General features: G+C 47.7%; 1 protein-coding gene across 2 annotated transcripts in view; it reads left to right on the top strand.

The window, feature by feature from the left end:
• The window catches only part of LOC139048622 (uncharacterized), a 171,205-nt gene that overhangs the window by 89,284 nt on the left and 58,897 nt on the right, over positions 1–23,024 (top strand). For both annotated transcript variants that reach the window (XM_070523072.1, XM_070523071.1), the window contains exon 4: positions 13,541–13,786. In XM_070523072.1, coding sequence (XP_070379173.1) covers positions 13,541–13,786 — 246 coding nt within the window. The remainder of the gene's footprint in view (positions 1–13,540; positions 13,787–23,024) is intronic.

Raw genomic sequence — 23,024 nt, 5'->3', positions numbered from 1 at the left:
AGACTCGGCGGGTGAGGGACGGTTCGACCGGAAGAGAGCGACGCCGGCTACTGCTCCGACATGCTCGTGTTCTACGGCTTTGCACCGCAGACTTCCTGCCGTTCCTGAGCTCGTTCCGGGGAGTCCACGGAGGACGCTACCAACTGCTACGGCCAGGGGTGTCTCTACCGCTGTTGCCACTCTTCCGGGTGGTGCCCCAACGCCAACATCTTCGGCCACACTTCCACGGGCGTTTGGACCGGGAGCCTGCACGACGCAACCAACGACGCCGCCAGCGACGCCAGCCCTAGAACGTTGAACGCCACTCCGACGCCGGCTACGGAACCCACACCACGCCACATCCGCACCAAACCAGACGTGAGCACGAACGCCAACCACTAACAGTAGAGCGCTAGTGGCAGTTTTACCGGTTCGTGTGTACTGATAGTCTTTGTATCTTGTGCGTTAGTTTTGTTATGATTGTGTGCTGCTGTTCGTGTCGCGTGGGTTGTAATAAATGCGCATCTGTGTGGGTACCCCTGTCGCCTATTCCATTCTTTCAGCCAGAGTGTTCTCCGCAGAATATCCGTGACATTAGGAATGGCCTGCCGAGGGGGCAACATGCATGTTTTCGCAGCCAGCTGCAGCTGCGAGCGTGGCAAGCTTCCCCGAAGATACCATGCAAGCCTTCAACACCCCCCGCGGTGACTCGTTTCGTAGGGACCACGAGGTGGCGCGTCAACAACCCCTCGGTGCTGCTATGACTAAACGCGATCGGCGGACCAACTATTGTTCAAAGAAATCGCTAGCGCCTTCACGGTTCGACTGAAGCAGGGGGATTTCCTAGAAGGAGATGCCTTGCGGGGCCTTTTCACGGGCCTTTGAAGACGCCAGACAATTTGACAGCGGCGGAGGACAGTGTGCGACGTCCGCTCTGGAATTTAGAGGCGCCGGCTGGGTCGGGCGTGACCACCTGGCTACGGGGACGCGCTCAACAAGGGTTCTGTGAATCCAAAGTGCGTGAGCCCTCCTCCTCCAAGTCGGGTCGACTACGCCCCAACGACTATGGACAGTCCGACTGGACAGCCGTTTCCCTCACCTATGGAACCAGGGACCAACGGAGTGTTTATAAGCGGCTGTTGTCGGCTGCTAGTGTGTGCTCGTCGTCGTGATCTGTGCTCGTGTTCGTACTCGTAAGCTGTGTGCTGTATGTTCGTCTTGTGGGCTCCATTTGGCAGCCACGCTAGACTTTCGATGTAGCTCTTGTTGTAAATACTGTAAATCATGTAAATACTGTAAAATACTGTAAATACATGTAAATACTTTAAATGAACCCTGTACGCCCAAGTCCATACGAAGAGTCAAGGTCCTCATCCACCAACGACCACCAACTCTTACAACTGTATGGCAGCGGTGAGATCGGCTTAGGGCCCCTAGATCGGCCTACGGCTCGTAGATCGACCTACGACTCGTAGACAGCAACGGCAGCTCACGGACTTTAGCGCACATGGTGACCGGCCGGTATCCTGATCAAGTTGGAGGCGACTTGGGATTGACCACCTCTTGCAACTGACTGGATACGGCGGAGGAGGACTGGTTATATGGTGCTGCTTCAGTTGGTAAGCGTTTGGTTTTGGCTGTAAGATTTACCAGGCTTCAATTTCTCTGTGCGCATAGATTTGATTCGCTGGGATCTTTTACTTGTATTTTGATTTGCGTGGGTATCGCAGCAAGTATTGTGTGACAGCAGAGCCAAAGCTTAAAGTAGCGACCATGATCCTATGGTGTTTGACGAGAGGTGACCTGTTGTGGTTGTGTGAAGAGCTCATGGTAGACGTGGAGGAGGACTTGACGGAAGCAGGAATTCGTAAAGCCATTTTGAAAAGTGGCAATGATCTGAAACTCATCGAAAAACTAGGTAAATGAATTCTAAACAAAAGACAGGAACAGGAATCAATTAGGCAAGAATGCCAAGAGCGCGAGCGAAAACGCCGGGAGCGTGAGCAAAAACGGCACAAGCTTGAAAAACAAATGGCAGCAATGAACAAAAAGATACAAGATTTGCAGCAGTTAAATGCAGGAAGTCAACAGCGGCTTCAGAAATCTGTAGGCTGGACGCAGCGAAAGTGGGAGGAAGTCGACAGCAAATTTCGGTCTAAAGCCGAGAGAAGTAGTAGCACCTGCGAGATTAGTAGCACGAGGCACGAGAAGGCAGCTAACGATGCCTTAGTAGGAGCAGAGGCCGTTAAAGGCCAGAGTGAGAGCGACGAGGTGCTGTGCCAACAGAGCGCTGTAGAGACAGCTAGGCCAGCTGTGAATGAAATGGCACAGTCACCGCGCATGTGCGCCGCATGTAATGTAAATTAACTCGTTAACGCAGTAGAAAGTACTGCTGACCCGACAGACGCGAGCACCCATGTCAGGTCAGATCTGCGTGCCGAAGTGAAGTGCGAGCTGGACGATGCAATTGAGGGTAGTTCTCAGGATTGCGAGCTGCGTAGCTCAAGAGAACACAACTGCATTGTTCAGGGATCGGTGAAGTTCTCCGCACAGTCTAGGTAGCCCAGACAGCATATTTAGTTAGGAATCATTCAGACTGTACGCGTGAGACAGCGATCGATACCGACGGGCTGTGTGCCGAGGCACAGTGTGAGCTGGGCAATGCAATAGAGGGCAATTCGCAATAGTGCGAGTTGCATAGCTCGAGTAAAGACTGCTGCATTGTTCCAGAATCGGTTGAGCTGTCCGCCAGTCGAGGCAGAGAGAGAGTAGATTGAAATGAAAGTCACTCAGACTATGTCGGGTAAGAGGGTAAGAGACCGATCCGGGCCGACGAGATGTGTACCGGCCAGCACGAGGTGCCAGAGGGCGACATGAAAGTTAGTTCCAAGAAAAAGCGCCGCAGAAAGAAGCGCCGTAAGGATAGGAAAGCAGTAAATAAGGTAGCGCAGCCAAGGATGGCGACCGGCGCAAAAAGGCCGGGCGTGAGGAAAAGAAAGGTGCGGTCGTCGTTGACGATGTTGACGCATCAAGCACGTTCGGGCCACCGGTTAAAAAGTGACCTAGAAGCATGTTCTGCACGGAAGCGGACAAAGGGCACGGGGCAGTTAAATTCCTCGTTCTTTTCGGAATGCAGCATGTAGGGCGAAGAATCGCAAGGTGGCAAGACGAGACGAGGTCAGTCGAGTTCGCGATGAAAGCGTGGCGCCAGGACGCAAATCGGCTGTAGACTGCAACGTCTTGAAGGAGCTAATAGTGTGTCGGTCTTTTTGTTGTTCCTGGGCAGCCAGAATAGCTTTAAAACCGCGACCACCTCGAGTACGGCTCAAAAGTATGAGTCAGTCGAAAATGTTTGGAACGGGAGGCCAATGTTTGGAACGGGAGGCCATTGTTTTGTTTTATTTTTGAGCACTTCGAAATTTTCGCGATTTGAGATTGAGTTTCTTTCAAAATGTAAGGTATGAGCTTTGTTTATGTTTGGTTTGAGAAGCTCCGAGATTTGAAAGATTAGGTTTAGGTAAAACTTTATTTTTGCGAGTGTTAATTAATGAGTAAATAGGCTTTCTTTTTTTGTGTGTGTAAGTAACCTGAAGGTCACGGTTATCGTTGAGAGGTCTATGGTAACGCGCGTGTATTAGTTAACCTTCTTTTTTTTATAAGTGTTCTTGAATTTTCTAAGGTTAAGCGCGTAGATTTTCAGTTAATGCATCATTGGCACTGAAAAGAGCTCTGAAGTCCATTAGCGCGTTTCCTGTGCAGACGGAAGCAGAATGTTTATGAGTGTGTTGCTCGTGTTTGTTGAGGGCGGCCGTATTCTGACTGCTCTAGTAAGCGTGCGTGGAACTAGTTGTTAGAAGACGCAATTTTTTTAAAAGGGTTCTGCAGTGTGCGTAAGTTACGCAAGTTTATTTGTTCGTTTAAGGTACGTGTCCTGCATGGACTAAAGGAACATATGTGAGTAAGCGTGATGAGATGCTTACGTACGACGCAAGTACGCGTTCTGAATAGGGACCACTATGCTTGCGCGATTGTGATTACGTACCTGTGGAGTTCACCAGACTGTTCAGTGGAACCAGTACGTGCGATAAGTACGCCACTGTGATAGGGTAAGAACAGACTGTTCGTGAAGCTAGGCTGCTTAAGTTATGTTCGGGTATTGGTGGTTGAGAGCCTTCGGTTTAGTTCTGTGTAAACTTTTACTCTTGTGCAGCGCCACGGTCAGGTTTGGTCGAACTCATGGGGAACGGGAACGCTTGCTTTGGCGGCACGAAATCTTGGGGCAAAATTTGGGTTTCCCAGTTGAGTGGCTTGCATTGAAATTTTGACAGGAAGCCTGGTGGGTTAACAGCTGATTCCGGGAGTTTGCACGCTGAGTGGTATTGTGTTGCCGGGATCGACTCTTCTGTGCAAGTTGTTGTGAGATGGTTTAAGGCATTCCAAGTGCGCAGGGATTGCAGAGAGCAAAGCCATCTTCGTGCTCGCCAGCCGTTCTTTGCCTGCCCAGTGGTTTTCAGCACTGGCCAGTCGAGATTTTCCGGGTCATGGAGGTGCTGTTAGGAATGGCCTGCCGAGGTGGCAACATGCAAGTTTTCACAGCCAGCTGCCACTGCGAGCGTGGCGAGCTTCCCTGAAGATACTATGGAAGCCTTCAACACCCGCTGCGGTGACTCGTTTCGTAGGGACCACGAGGTGGCGCGTCAACAAACCCTCGGCGCCGCTATGACTAAACGTGATCGGCGGACCAACTATTGTCAGTGAAATCGCCAACGCCTTCACGGTTCGACTGAAGCAGGGGGATTTCCTGGAAGGAGATGCCTTGCGGTGCCTTTTCACGGGCCTTTGAAAACGCCAGACAATGGGCAGCGGCGAAGGACACTGTGCGAGGTCCCCTCTGGAATTTAGAGGCGCCGGCTGGGGTCGGGCGTGGCCAGCTGGCTACGGGACGCGCTCAACACGGGTTCCGGAAATCCAAAGTGCATGAGCCCTCCTCCTTTGAGTCGTGAGCCCTCCTCCTCCAAGTCCACGAGCCCTCCTCCTCCAACGGGTCGACTACGCCCCAACGACTATGGACAGTCCGATTGGACGCCGTTTCCCTCAACTAGGGAACTAGGGACCAATGGAATGCCTATAAGCGGCTGTTGTCGGCTGCTAGTGTGTGCTCGTCGTCGTGCTCTGTGCTCGTGTTCGTACTCGTAAGCTGTGGGCCTAATGTTCGTCTTGCAGGCTCCATTTGGGAGCCACGCCAAACTGTCGATGTATCTATTGTTTAAAATCTAAACACTGTAAATAAACCCTGTACGCCTAGTTCCTCCCAAGTTCCTCTCTACGACCTTCAACCCTTACAAATGGTGGCAGCAGCGGGATTGTCCGACAACTCCTACAACTGGTAACGCGGTGGGATCGTCCGACAACTCTTACAGCATGCATTGCAATTGGTCATGAGTTACTAAGCAAGGCAATACCATCAGCGAATCGCAAGTAACTAAGGTATTCTTCATTAACTCTTATCCCTAATTCTTCCCAATCCAGGTGTCTGAATACCTCCTGTAAACACGCTGTGAATAGCATTGGAGATATCGTATCTCCCTGCCTGACGCCTTTCTTTATTGGGATTTTGTTGCTTGCGTTATGAAGGACTACGGTGGCTGTGGAGCCGCTGTAGATATCTTTCAGTATTTTTACACACGGCTCGTCTACACCTTGATTCCGTAATGCCTCCATGACTGCTGAGATTTCGACTCAAACGCTTTCTCGTAATCAATGAAACGTATATATGAGGGTTGGTTATATTCCGCACATTTCTTTATCATCTGAGTGATAGTGTGAATATGGTCTATTGTTCAGTAGCCTTTACGAAAGCCGGCCTGGTCCTTTCGTTGACATAAGTCTAAGGTGTTCCTGATTCTGTTTGCGATTACCTTAGTAAATACTTTGTAGCCAACGGAACGTAAGCTGATCGGTCTATATTTTTTTAAGTCTTTGGCGTCCCTTTTCTTATGGATTAAGATTATGTTGGCGTTCTTCCAAGATTCCGGTATGCTTGAGGTCATGAGGCATTGCGTTTAAGGGTTGCCAGTTTTCCTAGAACCCTCTGCCCAAGAAGTCACACTAAGCGTAAGCTTTGAACTAAGTTTATTGTACCACTGAATCGGTTTACACATGCCAAACAGTGCAGACTGCGCATGCGCTTACGTGAGAACGAACTGCACATTTGTGTAACATAGTTATGAGTCATGTGATGGCACCTCCAAGAAACTTAGTTCTTTTTCTCTGAGAGCCAGTGAAGGGAAACTACCATACTTAAGACCCAATTTTGCAATTATGGGCTTAAGTTATTTCAAGCATGAGCTGCGTCCTGCCACGGGACACAATCGTGCCTTCGTCCTTGATAGGTTTGCAGCCACGATCGCGACAATGAATCGCCAAGGATCCAATGTTGCCATTCTTTAAGTTGTGGCGGTGTTGACGGAGCCCATCACTGAGGCAACGCCCAGTTTGCCCGATATATTGCTTCCCACAAGAAAGCGGGAGGTTGTAAACCACCCCGTGAACACAGTCGACGAACTTTTTGCGGTGATGCTTTGTGCCCTTATCAGAGGCGACGGCATTTGAATCCGTCAGCTTGCAAAGCTTGCCGATCTTGTTGGGAGCAGAAAAGACAACTCTTACATTTGCCCTTTAGGTCATCTTTTTCAAGTGGTGGGGTATCAGAATGAGAATTTTATTATTAGAAGTTGGGTCATATTGCAAGTATTTAGAATGCAGAAGGAGGTCTCATAGTCAAAGATTGTATCGGGACCTCCTGTAGAAGAACAGTTATTGTAGTTAAAATCTAAAAGCAACAACAGCATTTAATAAGGAAGTATACAAGAAACAAAGAACGGTTACAGAACAAAATACAGGATTGATTGCAAAAAATAACAAGGTTTAACATATCTCATGGTAGCAGTAAAATTGTGCTGGAACAAAATACGCGTACCAACAGTTTATTTACAACAACAAAAGAAAAAAACAGAAAAGAAAAAGAGAAAAAGAAATGCGAACAAAGACCGACTACGGTAATCCTTGTCGTTAATCTGCAATAAAACTGAATTCTTAGTTCCCTTTTAAAATGTGATAAAGATCTTGCGTTTTTCATTGTAAAAGGAAAGGTGTTCCATATTGATATGGAAGTCAGTTCTAGTCTGTTTACCGTAGTTGGTGCTGATTCTTGGTAAAAGGAAATTGCTATTCAACGCAAATCTGGTGGTACGATGAATCGTCAGGTTAGAAGGCGAGAATGGGATCGATGGTAGCTCATTATTCACAAATCTAGAAAAAAGTACCTAGGTTGTATTTAGTGAGTCCAGATATGGTAAGTATGTTATTCTCGTGTAGTAGGGATGTGGCATTAGAAAAGCATGGGCTGTAAGTAATTATTCTGATGGCTCGGTTCTGAACTGTCTGGAGAGATAAAGAATGAGTATTATAGGCGTTACCCCAACATATTGTGCCATAAGTATTGTGAGAGTGGAAAAAAGAGTGGTAAAGTGAGAGTAATGTGGGCACGTGTCAATTAAGGCTGCATTTTGATTAAGATGCGTATACCATAAGCTATTTTCTTTTTTATGTGAGTAATATGATTGTGATATTTCAAATTACAATCAAGTAGAATACCAAGAAAAGATGAACATGAACTTGGAGGAAGGCGGTGAGAACCGAAAGTGATAGGTAGAATGGATAGTATGTTTCGCTGATGTGAAGAGAATACAACACATTTAGTCCTAGTTGCATTAATATATAACATGTTAACGTTACACCACCTTAGAATATTTTCTAAGTCAGCAGCTAACTTATTAACGAGAGATATCGTTATGAAAAGTGAATATAGTGGTGTCATCTGCGTACAGAATGCATTTTGTGGAAGAAAGACAGTTAGGTAAATCATTATTACAAACCAAAAACTGAAGTGGCCCCAGGATAGATCCCTGGGTCACACCAGCGTTAGTAATTCGCTGTCGATTATAAGCGTTGGAAATGGAAACAACTTTAACTCTGTTATATAAGTAGCTTTTTAGTATAGAGAGGGCAGGCCCACAAATGCCAATTGCTGCGACCCTCGGAAAAAGGATATTATGATTTATGCTATCAAATGCTTGCGTTAGATCGATAAAAACTGAGGGGTTGAGAAATCCGTCGTCGATTATTTTTTTTTTTTAGTTGATCAGTAAGATGAATGAGTGCCAGCTCTGTGGAATATCCGTGGCGAAAACCAAACTGGCTTGAAGAGAGAATCTTAAATATAGAAAGGTGTTTCGTTAGGCGTACTTCAATTAGTTTCTCACTCGATCCAAGAAAATGGTAGAATGCAAATAGGTCTGTAATTACTTAATACTGAGCTATCGCCTTTTTTAAAAATTGGGATGATTTTGCCACGCTTGAGTTCAGAAGAAAATAAACCAGTCTTGAATAATAAATTAACAATAAATTAAAGTATATCTGAAATTAAGTGCACAATTAATTTAGTGTTAGCAGGGTGGACCTCATCACTTCCCGCACTTGTCACTTTTAAATTATTTATAACTGCAGTTATTTCTTGTGGCGTTGTAGGAAATAAAAAGAATGAATGAGGTAGACGGTTCATGCTGATGGTCTGTGTAGGGGGAGGTAAATTGTTAGGAAAGAGAAAACTACTAAAATCCTCAGCCATATCGACAGGGGAATTGAGCTCGACTCCATCATTTAAAATTCTGGATGGAGTTGAAGCGTAAGAGCAGGGGATAATGATCAGTGATGTCGATGTGCAAAACTTTTGCCTCTAGTGAATGAAGGAGGTTAGAAAGAGCATAATCAATGTGTACCTATGCCGTTAGAAAGTTCACATGTGGGGACGTCAATTTAACAATCATATCCGTAGCTATGGAACAAACTAGTATAGTGAATACACATGGGTGATGTTTGATCGAGTGAATTAATATTTATATCACCCATTATAACAACATTCTTATTTTCTAGTGATATAGTGTGTAAGATATGATCAAGATTGGTACAGAAATCATTAACTGATGATGAAGGATAACGGTAAATCCAGCCAAATATGAAATCCTTGTTGCCATGAGCAAGAAAGCAGTTACTGAATTCAATCAAAACAGATTCGCAATTAGTAATGGTTAAGATAGGTCATTTCTTCTTCGATAAGCAATATTAGGAGAAAGAAATATGGTCGCACCACCATGACAGCTCGTTAATCTACTGAGTATTCCGATTTATAGTTAGGGAAGCAATACAAATTTTTGTCGTCGTCAGATAACCAAGTTTCAGTAATGGCAATTAGCGAAAACGAACTAGTTAGCGATGTAAGGAAATTATTGATTGAGTCCAAGTGCTTACTAAGACTTCTCGCGTTAAAATGAATGATGGAATGAAACCCGCCTAAAAAGGAATTCACTTGATGGGGTTTCAGTATGGAAGCTATCATTGTTATGTGAATTGGTTAAACAATGAGCTCTAGTCTATTTTGGTTAGGTCAGATTCGTCTCGAATGCCGAGAGCTTTGCTGTTAGTGGTTTTCCTAGCCTTGATTTGGTAGTTGTTTGTCCAAAAGAACATGCAATTCCTTTTTTTCTTAAAAGTTAGGGCTTTAGAAAAGAGAGGCTTGTTGGATGGGGTGAGATGCTCGTTTACAAAGACGGGAGCAATAAATGAACCAGAAAATCCAATGTCACTAAGACAGAGTTTCGCTTTACGCGCTTTGCTCACAAAATCAGCTTTCTTAGTTCTGGAGCAGAACCGAGCAATGATATTTATCTTGTCGTTAGCTCTGGTGGGTACGCAGTGAACAATGTCCAGATCGCTAGGCGATACGGGACAGCCAATTTTGTCTCCTACTGTTGTCATTATTGCGATATTGTCCTACCCCTGGGAGCAAGAAATGCCCTTGATCTCGACATTGCCAAGCCGAGAGTACTGTTCAAGCTCCTCCATCTTGCGACTCAATGACTGGTTTTGAGGTTTCAGTTGTTTGTTCTCAGCAATTAGGGTAGTATTTTGGCTACGTAGTTCTTCTGCAAGTCCGTTCAAGTGCTCGGCACTTGTATTCAAGGAATAAAATTCCTTTTTTAGCTCGACAACGTCAATCCCAGACTCCTTCATTCTTAGCAAGATCTTACTAAAGACTTGTTCATGTGTGCTTTTAGCCACGTTGGTAATTTTAACTTCAAGCTGCTCAATCTTCTTCGATAGTTCTGCATTCGTTGGCGTGTTATAAATATTAAACAGAGACTCGGATAGAAAAAAAAAACAGAAAGAAAGCAGTTGATGGCAGCAGCAGCAGCAGTGGCAGGAAAAAAAAAGAATACAAGGAAAACTTGGGAATACCTGCGCAAACAGATGATTCAGGCTTCAGAAGTGGGTCATGCAAGGCCGCTGCGGCCAGTGAAGAGCAGGCGTCGATGTCGGCTTCTTTATAGGGCGCGCAGCGATAGCAGTGATCTCCAGTGGTGATTTTGCCGATGCCAGCAGCAAACCACGAAGTGCCTACGCAGTCGCAGATTCGCCCAGTGTGGATGATTCAGCGCCGTCCATGGAAGCAAAGCGGCGGGATGGCACCACGAAGACGGTCACTGAAGAAACAGCGGCCGACAAGAACAGCTGCGCAAACAGAGGATTCAGATGTGGGTCATGCAATGCCGCTGCTGCCATTGAAGAGCAGGTGTCGATGACGGCGTCTTTATAGGGCGCGCAGCGATAGCAGTGATCTCCAGTGGTGATTTTGCCGATGCCAGCAGCAAACCACGAAGTGCCTACGCAGTCGCAGATTCGCCCAGTGTGCATGATTCAGCGCCGTCCAGGGAAGCAAGGCGGCGGTCTGTCACCACGAAGACGGTCACTGAAGAAACAGCGGCCGACAAGAACAGCTGCGCAAACAGAGGATTCAGATGTGGGTCATGCAATGCCGCTGCTGCCAGTGAAGAGCAGGTGTCGATGTCGGCTTGTTTATAGGGCGCGCAGTGATAGCAGCCATCTCCAGTGGTGTTTTTGCCGATGCCAGCAGCAGACCACGAAGTGGCTACGCCGTCGCAGATTCACCCAGTGTGGATGATTCAAGGCCGTCCAGGGAAGCAAGGTGGCGGGATGGCACCACGAAGACGGTCACCGAAGAAACAGCAGCCGACAAGAACAGCTGCGCATACACAGGATTCAGGCTTCAGATGTGGGTCATGCAATGCCACTGCTGCCAGAATCCCGTGCATGTAAGGCACAACATATACTTTAAGGCACTTGCCGGGAGGGGCATCGGCAACTGACGTCTGCGCGCTGGATCGCGCTTCTCTTAAAATGCGTTCCGTGACAGACACTTGCACCACCTTAGATATCCTGCCAAGAACAAACGTCGAGTTTGCTTTTAAAAACTTACGTCCACTACATGGCAGCAAGACTGGCTAAGGGCATTCTTGAAGCAGAAACTGATAATGACCCGCTTAACAAGCTTAGATTGAGCGGACATATACACGGCAGAAGGGGCTTGTTGGCTCGCGGCTCATACTACCAACACGTATGGCTGTCCTGAAAGCTTCGGCGAAGATCAAGAAAGCAAATAGACCTCCCTACCGGCAACTCATGAGTTGCTTTAAGCGGAACTAAGCACTTCCTAATTGTTTGTAACGTTTTTTTTTTGTTTCCAGAATGAAAGCACCAGAAGAGCAGCCAATGAAAATTAAAAAGTCATCAACGTATCTAAATATCTTAAAGACTGCCATGCCTTGCACTTGTAGTGAAATGTCACGGTCTAAACAGGATAAAAACAAGTCACTAAGGATGGGAGCAATACAGGAGCCAACTCAAACTCCGTTCTTTTGCAAACAAACGTTGGTTACCCCAAGGCATGGAAATGGAATTAAAATAATGCTGCAAAAGTTCTAAAAACTGACTGCAAGACATGCCGGCCTCATTCTGGAAGTAAACAGCACCATACACATCAACACATCGCTCAACACAGGGCAGTATGCTTCCATGCGGCAAAGAATAACAGAAGTCTTTAACATCAATAGGAAATGCCTGAAGGCCAAGCGTAAATTCAAAAAAAAATCAGTCACAGTGTCTGAACTCTTAACAAGATGAGTGTTGATTACAGGCAGAAGGCCCAACTTATCTTGTAAAAACGCCCCCAACGGGATGATGCTTTGTCAAAGTTTTTCGACTACTGTCACTCGGGAATCCAAATCGGACACCGTCTTATTCGTTGCCAGTAGTTGGTTCCTAATGTCTTTCCTTTCTGTGATTTACATTTTGACCGTGGCCTTCAGGCGTGTTCTATCAATGTTAAGGACTTCTATTATTCTTTGCCGCATAGAAGCGTACTGCCCTGTGTTGAGCAATGTACTGATATGTGTGGTGCTGTTTCCTTCCAGAATGAGACGGGCATGTCTTGCAGTCAGTTTTTCTGTGTTTGGTTTTGGCCGGCTAATAGTTTTTGCAGCTCTTTTAGTACAAGGTCAGCAGTATCGGGACCCAGGTTACATTCGATGTCTCCTGACAAGTGAAGCAAAGACGGCACAAACACTCTCAACAGCAATAGCGGCACAGCACCCGGGGCTCGGCAGCTGCATCAGAAGATAATTGCTAGACTTCGCAAAAAGAGAATACTTATTGCCATCCTGCGTGGCGAAGAGCAACGGGTTAATTGCCGGCATTTTGGTACAGCAACCGAGCCCGCAGAGCGTTGTGGACAATCACGGCTGCTTTATACTTGAAGGGAGCACCAGTGTTAGTGCCGATGGGAATTTCCACAGGAAATCCAGCATCCAGATGTCGCATGGTGGCGCTGACACAGATAAAGTTGCGCAGCCGATTCCTATGGCGCAGGCGCCAGATGGCACAAAAGGTGGCCGCGTGCCGGCTCCTTTGATGAGGGGCAGCAGCACATATTCCAGTGACGTGTTGATAACCGCTGTTATCCGTGATGACAGCTGCTCGTGGGTGACGATAGCTATGAACACCTGCGTGACGAAGAGCAACGGGTTAGTTGTCTGCATTGTGGTACAGAAACCAAGCCCACAGTAATGGATTACCAACTTGCCCGGAATGCTGCTCTCATTACGCAGAGATCATGGCTTGCGACACTACGGAACGCTGCCGCTAGATGCGCTTTATGCTACACATCATTAGAAAAGCGCAACACATTTTGTCTTGCAGCAAACTGCCGGTATCATGTGTAACCCAAACACTTCTGTCTATTTTCAACGTTAAGCATCAGTTTCTCATTTTATAGAGCTTGCCCTGCGCCTCTTGGTTCGTTTTATTTGGCTTGCAACGCAACAGCACGCAAAAGTACTGCCGCTGCCGAGCGGCTATGCCCGCCAAGGGCCGACTCGGGTGTGTTCGGCCTCGTTTTCTCGCGGTCCTAAACAAATCCTGAACGCTATCGCACAAAACTTGCTCCACTCTCATAGTGAAGGTGCTTGCAAGGGAGCAACGCACACCACATGCACAATGCTGGTTGTATACTCTGTTATGAGTCAAAATGCTTTTTGTCAGTTGCTTCCATGCTTGTCCATCAACAGCAAACTTTGGCTTTGCGCAGAGTGAAGGCACTTTGGAGGCAGCGCCTGCCTACGCGACGGACATTATGCAACGCATGCTGGGCGGACCCAGCTTCGGCCAGTGCGGCGTCCTGCGCACGTGCTGCAAGCTGCCAGGTTCAGCGCACCGCGGCGGGCCCGTGTTTCAGCCGGGAATTCAGCCCGCGATCATGGCCCAAATGTTCCCCAAGAAAGCGGCCTTCGGATCACTGCACAGGAGGCCTGTTCCTAACTTCCCACTACCATTTGTAAGTACTTTCTTCACGCGCTTCATGACTCAGTGTGTGGCACGCTCAAACAGGGCTTTTGGATGGCACCAAATATTGTTCTAGCTGGAAAGCACTAGGACGGGCGAAGACTGTTAACTTGACAAACCAGACAATCAGCATGTTCACTCATTAAACAAACGCGGTATGGAACTTTTCTGCTTAGCTGTGCCAGGAATTTCGAATGCTAAGGTGAAATGCTTAACGGTGGAGCGAGGAGGTATTTCCTAAGCAAGTGCCGACAGACAATTATGCGGCTGCGGAAGGCTAGTAACAGCACTGCGCAGCACGTTCCACGAAATTCATTTCTCGATATGTATATATATATATATATATATATATATATATATATATATATATATATATATATATATATATATATATATATATATATATATATATATATATATATATATATATATTGCCACAAACGTTCAAATTCGCGCTAGCTGTAGCATTTGGCTAAAGCAATCATGCACTAGAAGCTGCTGCACACCAACATGATTCGCTAGAGTAGTGCACAAGCAGCTAAATTTTCTTTCTTTGGCAACTATTGACCTCTCAATACAAGAGGGAGTGCGCAATGAGAGATAATATATAGATATGGTGAGTACCCCTTATATATGCTTCGTCTGTGTACATGAGTTAATAAGCGCGCTTCTAATACCGAAGTTCCACCAACTAACCAGGGAAGTACTACGTCGGTTTTCATATTTAGTGTTTATAAGCAGAAAACTGTATGCGTATTATTTTCCGTGGGACGAAACTTTCACTGCGCCAGAAAAACATGCTGAAGATGCACGCTGTTCCTTTTGTGGGCTGCTTTTCTTAGTCTTCTTGCAGGACTGTTGAAAGTAGATGCGTGCGCAGAGGGTCACTGAAAGGGGTCTTCCGCCGATATCCGCGTAGGCTTAGCAGTTAAGCCAAACCGATCTACCAGATTAGCGTCAGCGCTCAAACATACCAACCGCAGTTTTTTTCGCCAAACTGTACTGATCGCAACAAAAACGTTTTCCTACCTAAATGATAGCGTGGTGTCACCTTCATCACCGCGACTCCTCGTCGGCCAAAATCGTCAGCGCTGCGAATCTGGTTCGAGCCACGAAAGACACGCACTGTGATTCTCTCTCGGGCTGGCAGCACCAGCCCCGTCCTGCTCCTCACTTCGCGTTTCCTTCCCTAATAAACGTATCGACGACGGCACGCCACACTGGCTGGCATTGCGTCCTTTTTTCAATAGTCAACAAAGCGGGGACGTGGGTGCCTTTAAAAAGGCAAAAGAAGCCACCGCGAAACTAAGCAAGGTCGCCGTACATGGTACAGATATGGATATGTACTGAAATTGGGGACGTACTTAGATGTTTTTTCCTTATAAAATTTGCAATATTACTTGGTTCTAGTGTCACAACTGACAGTTCTTTCTTTGGACCATCTATGTATATTATTTATGTCGAGTGTTTTCATTCGCTTGTGTTTACACGCATGTACGACGACATTATCTTTTTTCGCGTTGACGTTTGTGTACATGCTTTCTTTTTTTTTTTACCCAAAGACTAGGTGGGCGGATCCCAAATATAAGGCAGTCTATCTTTGGTGCGACGGGGTTAATTTCGACTAGAGTGTTGCTAACTATGACCGTACGGATAATTTAATCTACTCTGCAACTAATTAACGATTTTTTTCTCTTAGAGACTTGCCTTTTGATATACTTTGCGATTTGTTACGACATTCCAAGGTAACGTAATTGCCCCATTTCTTAGAAGCCAAATGCTAGATACGCCAAACACATTCGAAATCAGCGAACACTTAAAAAAGCGTTGGGATGTGTACTCAATGGCTAACAGTAACGCTGAAAATGCGCCTAAAAAATTCCGACAGAACTCTTATCACGATGAATGTCGATTTTAATGCGATCAGCACTGAAACAAGTGAGGACACACCATATTGTCGCCACTGAAAACGCATCATGTACGCAGACTACCTCTTAAAGTTCTACCTTCTAGCTACCTTAAACTCTTCTACCTCTTAAAGCTCCCGCTGCTGCTTTCGGTAGTGGTCAGTTTAGCCATCGAACACTTAGCGAAGTTGAGCAGAATCTTGTAGAATACTTCTGAAACGCAGCCGATGAATGTGATGACATGTAATTCAAACCGCGTTAACGCAGAAAGTCATCTCTTCACGCTGTCTTTAATGATTGCGGACGCAAGCAGCAGTGACCCAAGTTGGCGTTTCCATTGAAGAGCAACACATACCCAATTGCACTCACCGAACAGGCCCGTCTTTTCGTTTTCTCAACCTACTTGATATAATCAGGCTTTACTATATCTATCACCGTCTAGCGTTTTGCCAATTTGATGTCAATCTTTACATTCATAATTAAAGCATTTACCTCTATATAGCGCTGTTACCTACGCTTGCAGAAGCTCTTAGCAGGTAACCCTTAGTATAGGTACACAAGGTCGCATTTATAAGGTACATTGTAGCTAATATATTGTCATAATTCACAAGCAGCAGGAACTGATAAAAAGGGCAGGACACTTCAGTTGTAGGCCTACTGAAAAACGATCACGCAGGGACCTCTTTTTCTTCCGCAATGCGCAAGAGCTTCGTCTTCCTCTACGTGCCGCGTACTGGATGCGGCATTTGCCTCCCTCCAGAGAGAGGGCATCGTCCCGGTGCTCGCCTGGCGGCAGGAAGATGTGTCAGACGAGGTGCGGGCACTTCATTCTGAACAATAGGGCTTCATGCGCACAATATGCACAACTTCTGGTGGCCGCTACCTCGCCCTGGAGGAAGGAGTACTGTCAGGGATAGTTCAGGTCGCTGAGGTGTCGTAAAACCTTGTACGGACGGATGGGTCTCCAAACCCACACTTTGTCGCCTAGCTGATATGTGATGTAGCGGCGCCGTAGATTGTAGTGTCGAGCGTCGTAGTCCTGTTGTCGGGCGACTCTGACGCGGGAGAGTTGCCTCGCTTCTTCAGCACGTTGAGCGAAAGCTTTAGCATCCGTGCCTATATCACCGCAATCGTGTGGCAATATCACGTTCACGGCCTTCACGGTCATAAAGAACTTCACGGCCATGAAGAAGGCTAAATGCTGTCTTTCGCGTTGTTTCCTGTTGAGCAGTGTTGTGAGCGAATGTGATGTACGGTTGAATTTTATCCCAATTTTTGTGCTCCACGTCTACGTACATACTCAGCCTATCGGCGATAGTCTTGTTCAAGCGTACTGTTAGGCCATTCGTTTGTGGGTGATAGGCTGTGGTCTTTCGGTGAGCCGTGCCACTGAGGTTAAGCACTGTCTTTAGAAGCGTAGCCGTAATGGCAGTCCCTCTGTCCGTTATTATCACCGCTGGTGCACCGTGCTTCAGAAGCACGTTATCAATAAGGAATCGCGCAGCTTCGACTGCGGTGCCACTTCAAAGGTATTGGGTTTCTGCATAGCGTGTCAGGTTCTCGGTGGCAACTATTACCCAGTTATTGCCAGTATTGGAAGTCGGGAATGGTCTGAAAAGGTCCACCCCGATTTGGGCTAATGGGGTCGTGGGCACTTGGGCTGGTTGTAGAAGCCCAGCTGGTTTCGTTTGTGGTGGTTTGCACCGCTGACAATCGAGGCATGTGCGCACGTAATTTTTCACTAAGGTAGCAAGCCTTGGCCAGTAATATTTCTTTTTGACTCGGGCCAGTGTTCGCGTGTAGCCGAGGTGGCCAGATGTCGGTTCATCGTGGCAGGCTTGCAGGAGCTCATTACGGAGGAACGTTGGGACCACAAGTAGGTGGCTGCTTCCGCTTGCAGAAAAATTCTTCTTGTAAAAAGCATCATTGCGGGAGCAGAATGATGGAAAGCTAAATGTAAATGTTTTGGGCGCGCTTGTAATCAGGCCTTCTAAAAATTCAATAAGCGCAATCAGTTCGTTATCTTCCCGCTGGTGACGAGCAATCGTGGCCGTGTCTAGAACACCTACAAAAGCCATGTCCTCGTCATCTTCTGTGACTGTCTGCTCAATCGGTGACCTTGAAAGGCAGTCGGCGTCGGAGTGCTTTCGTCCGGACTTGTACACCACTGTCAGGTCGAATCCTTGAAGCCTTAGGCTTCAACGCGCTAGTCGACCGGACGGATCCTTCAAGTTCGTCAGCCAGCAAAGTGAGTGATGATCGCTGACAACACTGAAGGAACGGCCATAGAGATACGGGCGAAGCTTCATAACGGCCGATACCACCGCAAGGCATTCCTTTTCTGTGGTTGAGTAATTAGGCTCAGTACGTGAGAGAATCCTGCTTGCGTATGCAATTACTCTCTCGGCTGAGTATAGACAAGAACGGCACCGAGAGCGGCGCTGCTGCGCCGGCGTTGAGAGCGCCGCATGCGAAGCAAAATTATATTAGCGGGTGGTACCCCTCTTCCATCTCTCGTTCGCGCCGCCCTGATTGCCTCCTGCACTGCGCGTGTTTGGGCACGTTTCGTGCCGCGCGCGGTGTGTGCCTTCGTGTGTGCGCGTGGACATTTCCTTCGAAGGGCGGTGTATAGTCTGTTTCACATTTAGGGGAAAACTCGAAGCGCATTGCATCGCCATGCGGCGAGCGCTTGAGTCAGGCGGCGGCAGCAGCTCGCGCAGATGCTCGAGGGGCGGGATCTTGAACGGCGTCGTCTGCTACGGCGGCGCGCGCTGGCCGCATTGTCGGGAAACGTTCTACTGTCAGGTGCAGGGCGCCGATCACATCGTTACTGCGTGAAATGAGCCGGTATTCTTTGCTAAGCGTTGTGCGACGCCCATCGATACGCCTCGAATGTAAGTTCATCGCTGCAGGGCAGTCATAGACGACGTACTGATTCCATACATTCTTGACGGCCCGTTTCTGGAAGGCCACTATATATTCTAACGCGATAGGACGCCGATCCACACTGCTTGTGCTGTGTAAGAACTGCTAGAAGAGCGCGCAGTCACTCTCTTGAAGCGGCCGCCTCAATCCCCGGGCGCCAACATCATTTAAAATGTCTGGGGCTCGTTGAAAGTATCGCTGGCGCAACATCCCCTCTATCAGTCGCCCGAGGATAGGCTTCGATCCACCATCGTCAGCGACTGAGACGTGCTGCGAATGAACACATCCCTGATCAAGTCATTCTACACTTCACTGCCTTCCAGGATGAGTGCTGTCATCGCTGCCGCTGGGGACATGACGAGATACTAACTGAAGTTCCGAGCGTGACGTATCCAGTTCCCCACCGGCGGGCAGGGTCTGTCTGGTGTAGCGAATGATTGTCGAGAAAAATCACTTCCAGCTCATTGTCTGAACCTAAAACGTTCATTTATTCGTGTCCGTTTGTTTCACCGTGTTCGACTCCCATTGTTGAGTGCTTTGTTTTCCTTTCGAGTCAAACAAAGACTGAGCACGTTGCGCGCACATCTTGGTGCGTTTTGTCACTGCTCATTACGGCAGCACACACAGTGAAGAAATATACGTGCACACGCTCAGTACTCTGGCCTTTCGAAAGAACAAATGAACCATGCTGTCAAAAGAGGTTTGTGGAACTCCATTATCGCCAATGAAGGATCAGAGTTTGGCGACGCACAACGTTTAGTAAAGAATATCAGCTCAGCTCCCGCAGTACCGATGAAATCGGTGCACTGCCCCTGACAGTACCACGCTTCCCGAAAATGCGGCCAGCGCGCGCCGCCGTAGCAGACGACGCAGATCACGACACCGCCCCTCAAGCGTGTGCGCCTGCTCGAGCTGCTGCCGCCGCACGACTCCATTGCTTGCCGCATCGCGATGCAATACGTTCCGAGTTTTCCCCTTAGTGTGAAACAAACTGCACACGCTATATTTGCCTTTAAGAAGATCGGTACGCTTGACGATTATTTTTGTGGGTGCAATGCGGCGAAAGGGCAGCGTCTGCTTAACCATGTAAGGGACGCTGAGCAGGTAATTGGAAACGACATCGTATGTGCCGCCGGAAAAATCGCCAGCATGCACATACGATGCGGCACATACATACGGCACCTACGAGCTAAAGTCATTTTTGCAGTTTCTCACATTATGTTTGCTACAAATCCGTGTTGTCTCTGATGGCGACAACGGACTTCTATCGACACTGTGCGGAAATAAACAAGATATATCGCTGCATAGCACAAGTACGACATGCGCACACAACTTTAACTAGTACGTCCCCTACAATATGTAATAGAGGCAGCAATGTAGACAGCTTGGCCATTTTTTAACAGTACTCAAGACACGGAAGTTGAAAGTATTATTAATCATTCCTGCTTCAGCAATGCCGGCGCGACCAAGACGCGGGTGTGTATCGTCCAGTAACCCGATCGATTGGTGCAGTGGTGAAGCGGGAATGAACTCCGGTCATGTTCAATGCATCATGCACATATTCAATTTCACGGCACGCGTGAACTTCGGCCACTGCTAGCGCATACAACAGACGTGGTTTCCATTCTTGGGCAGCGCACACACAAACGAAACACGAGAACGAAGACAGGACAAGCGCTCGTTGAACTTAAAGTTTTTATGTGAATAAAAGGATTATGTACCGAGTAATTATTAAATTCATGTGGGTTACATATAATAATCGTCATACACCCAGGAGTGATGAATGAACGAGCTCACTTCGTTAGCCAGTTTACTTCACTCGGCGCACCGCAGTAATCCATGTCTGTCGTCTGCTTCTTTCGTACCATTTTCTTGTGCATCGGCAGAATTTCACTGGTGGCATCAACCTTTTCATGTTTACATTGCTGTCGTGACACTTAACAACACAATAATAATTTCCGGTCATCCGAAGAGGCGCCGTCGCAAACAAGGGACGTTTCGCGTGCAGCGCGAACTGAACGCGGGCGCGACCGCGAAGGGAAGCGGCGACGGAAACCCCCGTTGGAGATGAAATCGCTCCGCCAGGGGAGAAACGAGCGCTGGCGTCTAGGATGAAACTTGGCGTGCGGTCGTCTACTGCTACTGCACGAGCACAACGCCTAGACCTACGTTGCTAGCGTCCGTATGAATCGTGGTATGAGCGCCCTCGTCACAGTGAGCCAGTACAGGAGGTTTTTGTAGGCGCTGTCGGAGACATTAAACGCTGCCTGTTCTTCTTCGTACCATACGAAGGTAGCATCTTCTCTTGTAAGGCGCACTAACGGTGAAGTTATATGTGAAAAATTGTCTATATATATTCGGTAATACGAGCAGAGACCTAGGAAACGCCTCACTGCCTTCTTATCCGGTGGCGTTGGAAACTTTGCGACGGCCGTGATCTTGCCGAGGTCAGGGCGGACGCCTTGATGACTCACAGCATCACCCAAGAACTGGAGTTCATCGAAATCGAAGTGATACTTTTCTGCTTTCAGCGTTAAGCCGGCGGATCGGATCGTTTGTAGAACCGCCAGCAGCCGTCTCAGGTGTTCCTCGAACGTTTCCGAAAAAAAACTGTGAAGTCGTCGAGGTATACTAGGCACGTCTGTCATTTCAGGCCTGACAGAACCACATCCATGAGCCGCTGAAATGTTGCTGGAGCTGAGCATAAACCGAAAGGCAGCACCTTGAATTCGTAAAGCCCATCAGGCGTTACGAAAAGTCTTTTCTCTGTCTTTCTCGTCAACCTCGATTTGCCGATAGCCACTTTTGAGGTCCATCGACGATAAGTAGCGGCCATGCTACTTATCGCTACTACTACTACTACTACTACTAGTCTGCTGAGGGTATCGTGGATACGCGGTAATGGTATACGTCTTTCTTTGTCACCCGGTTCAGCTTACGGTAGTCGACACAAAACGTAGATTGCCGTCTTTCTTTTTGACCATCACTACCGACGATGCCCACGGGCTTTTTGATGGTTGGATAACGTCATCATCGAGCATTTTCTTCACTTGCTCTTGGATCTGTTCGCCTTCTTTTGGTGCTACACGGTACGGGTTTTGTTGGATTGGTCTCGCTGTCTCCTCCGTGATGATCCGGTGCTTCGTCAATGGCGTCTGACCAACTCTGGATGTCGACGAGAAGCAATCACGAAACTGGTGAAGCTAGTCCACAAGGTGCTACCTTTCCGCTGGTGATAACTTCGCGCTCACGCCAAGAACAAGTAACGGTGTCGAAGCGTCTTGCTCTCCTTATTGTAATGCAAAGCATTCGCCGAATTCCGCAATCTCGTCGAGGTAAGCACTTGCTCCGCCTTTTGCAATATGTCGTCGTTGCTTGCTGAAGTTTGTCAGCAGTAGTTTTGTTTCCCCATGCATTACATTGACGAGACTTCTGGGCGTGGCCCGCCTTGAGTGAGCAAAAGCGTAATTATCTGCTCGGCTATAGGTTCCCCATCGCACTCTGTGTCGCACCTGACGGAAACAAGACGGCAAGATAATGGTGGTACGGTCACATCGTCTATGATGCGCAAGGACTTGCGTTATAGTTCTCCACTTTCGCACCCAGAAAAGCTTAGTATACCTTCCGGTATGCTGATGACGGCACCGTACTCGCGTAAGAAGTCTATACCTAAGGTTACATCTTTGCATCAGCTGGGGAGAATAACAAAAATTGTGACGAATGACGAATCCTCTATGTTTACCCTTGCAGTACACTTGTCTGTCGGTGTCAGTAGCTGGCCTCCAGCGCCTCTAATGTCCTCCCCTGACCATTCCATTTTCACTTTGCGAAGTCTGTCCGCCAGTTCTTCAGTTACGATTGAAAAGTCCGCGCCAGTGTCTGCATGCTAGCGCCGTCACGTCGTGGCCGTCAATTGATACAGTAACATCGGCGCTAACAATGTCGTCTATCGTCAAATCATCCGGCTGTATCGGCTTCTCGTTCGGCGGCAATGGGGGATTTTCGGCACTTCGATGTGTGGAAACCTTCCCTCTTAAGTTCGCGACCTTCAATTTCCACGGCATGGGCTGGGAGATCGCCTTCAGGCCACGTCGGTGGGACTGCGTTTTGTAGCTGGAATACGACGTCCCGGAGTAGGGGAGCGCGACCGGTAACCGGGAAAATCGGTTTGCCAACACGTTGAATTCGCGTCGATGTTCGCTCGGCTGTCGTCAAAAGCACGACGAGGAGCAGTGGATGGGTACACTTCGTACCCTTCGACGCGATAAGGGCAATGACGGCAGATGTGGTCCCCTTCGCCACAGTGGAAGTCACAGGGCCTGTAGTCAGCTGTGCGCCAAATGTCCGTTCTGCGAAGAGGTCGTCGCATCGGTTGTTCCCTATGGTAACAAGGTTCCC

This window comes from Dermacentor albipictus, chromosome 8, assembly GCF_038994185.2.
Source record: "Dermacentor albipictus isolate Rhodes 1998 colony chromosome 8, USDA_Dalb.pri_finalv2, whole genome shotgun sequence".
NCBI lineage: Eukaryota > Metazoa > Arthropoda > Arachnida > Ixodida > Ixodidae > Dermacentor > Dermacentor albipictus.
This window is presented reverse-complemented; position numbering and strand designations above follow the sequence as displayed.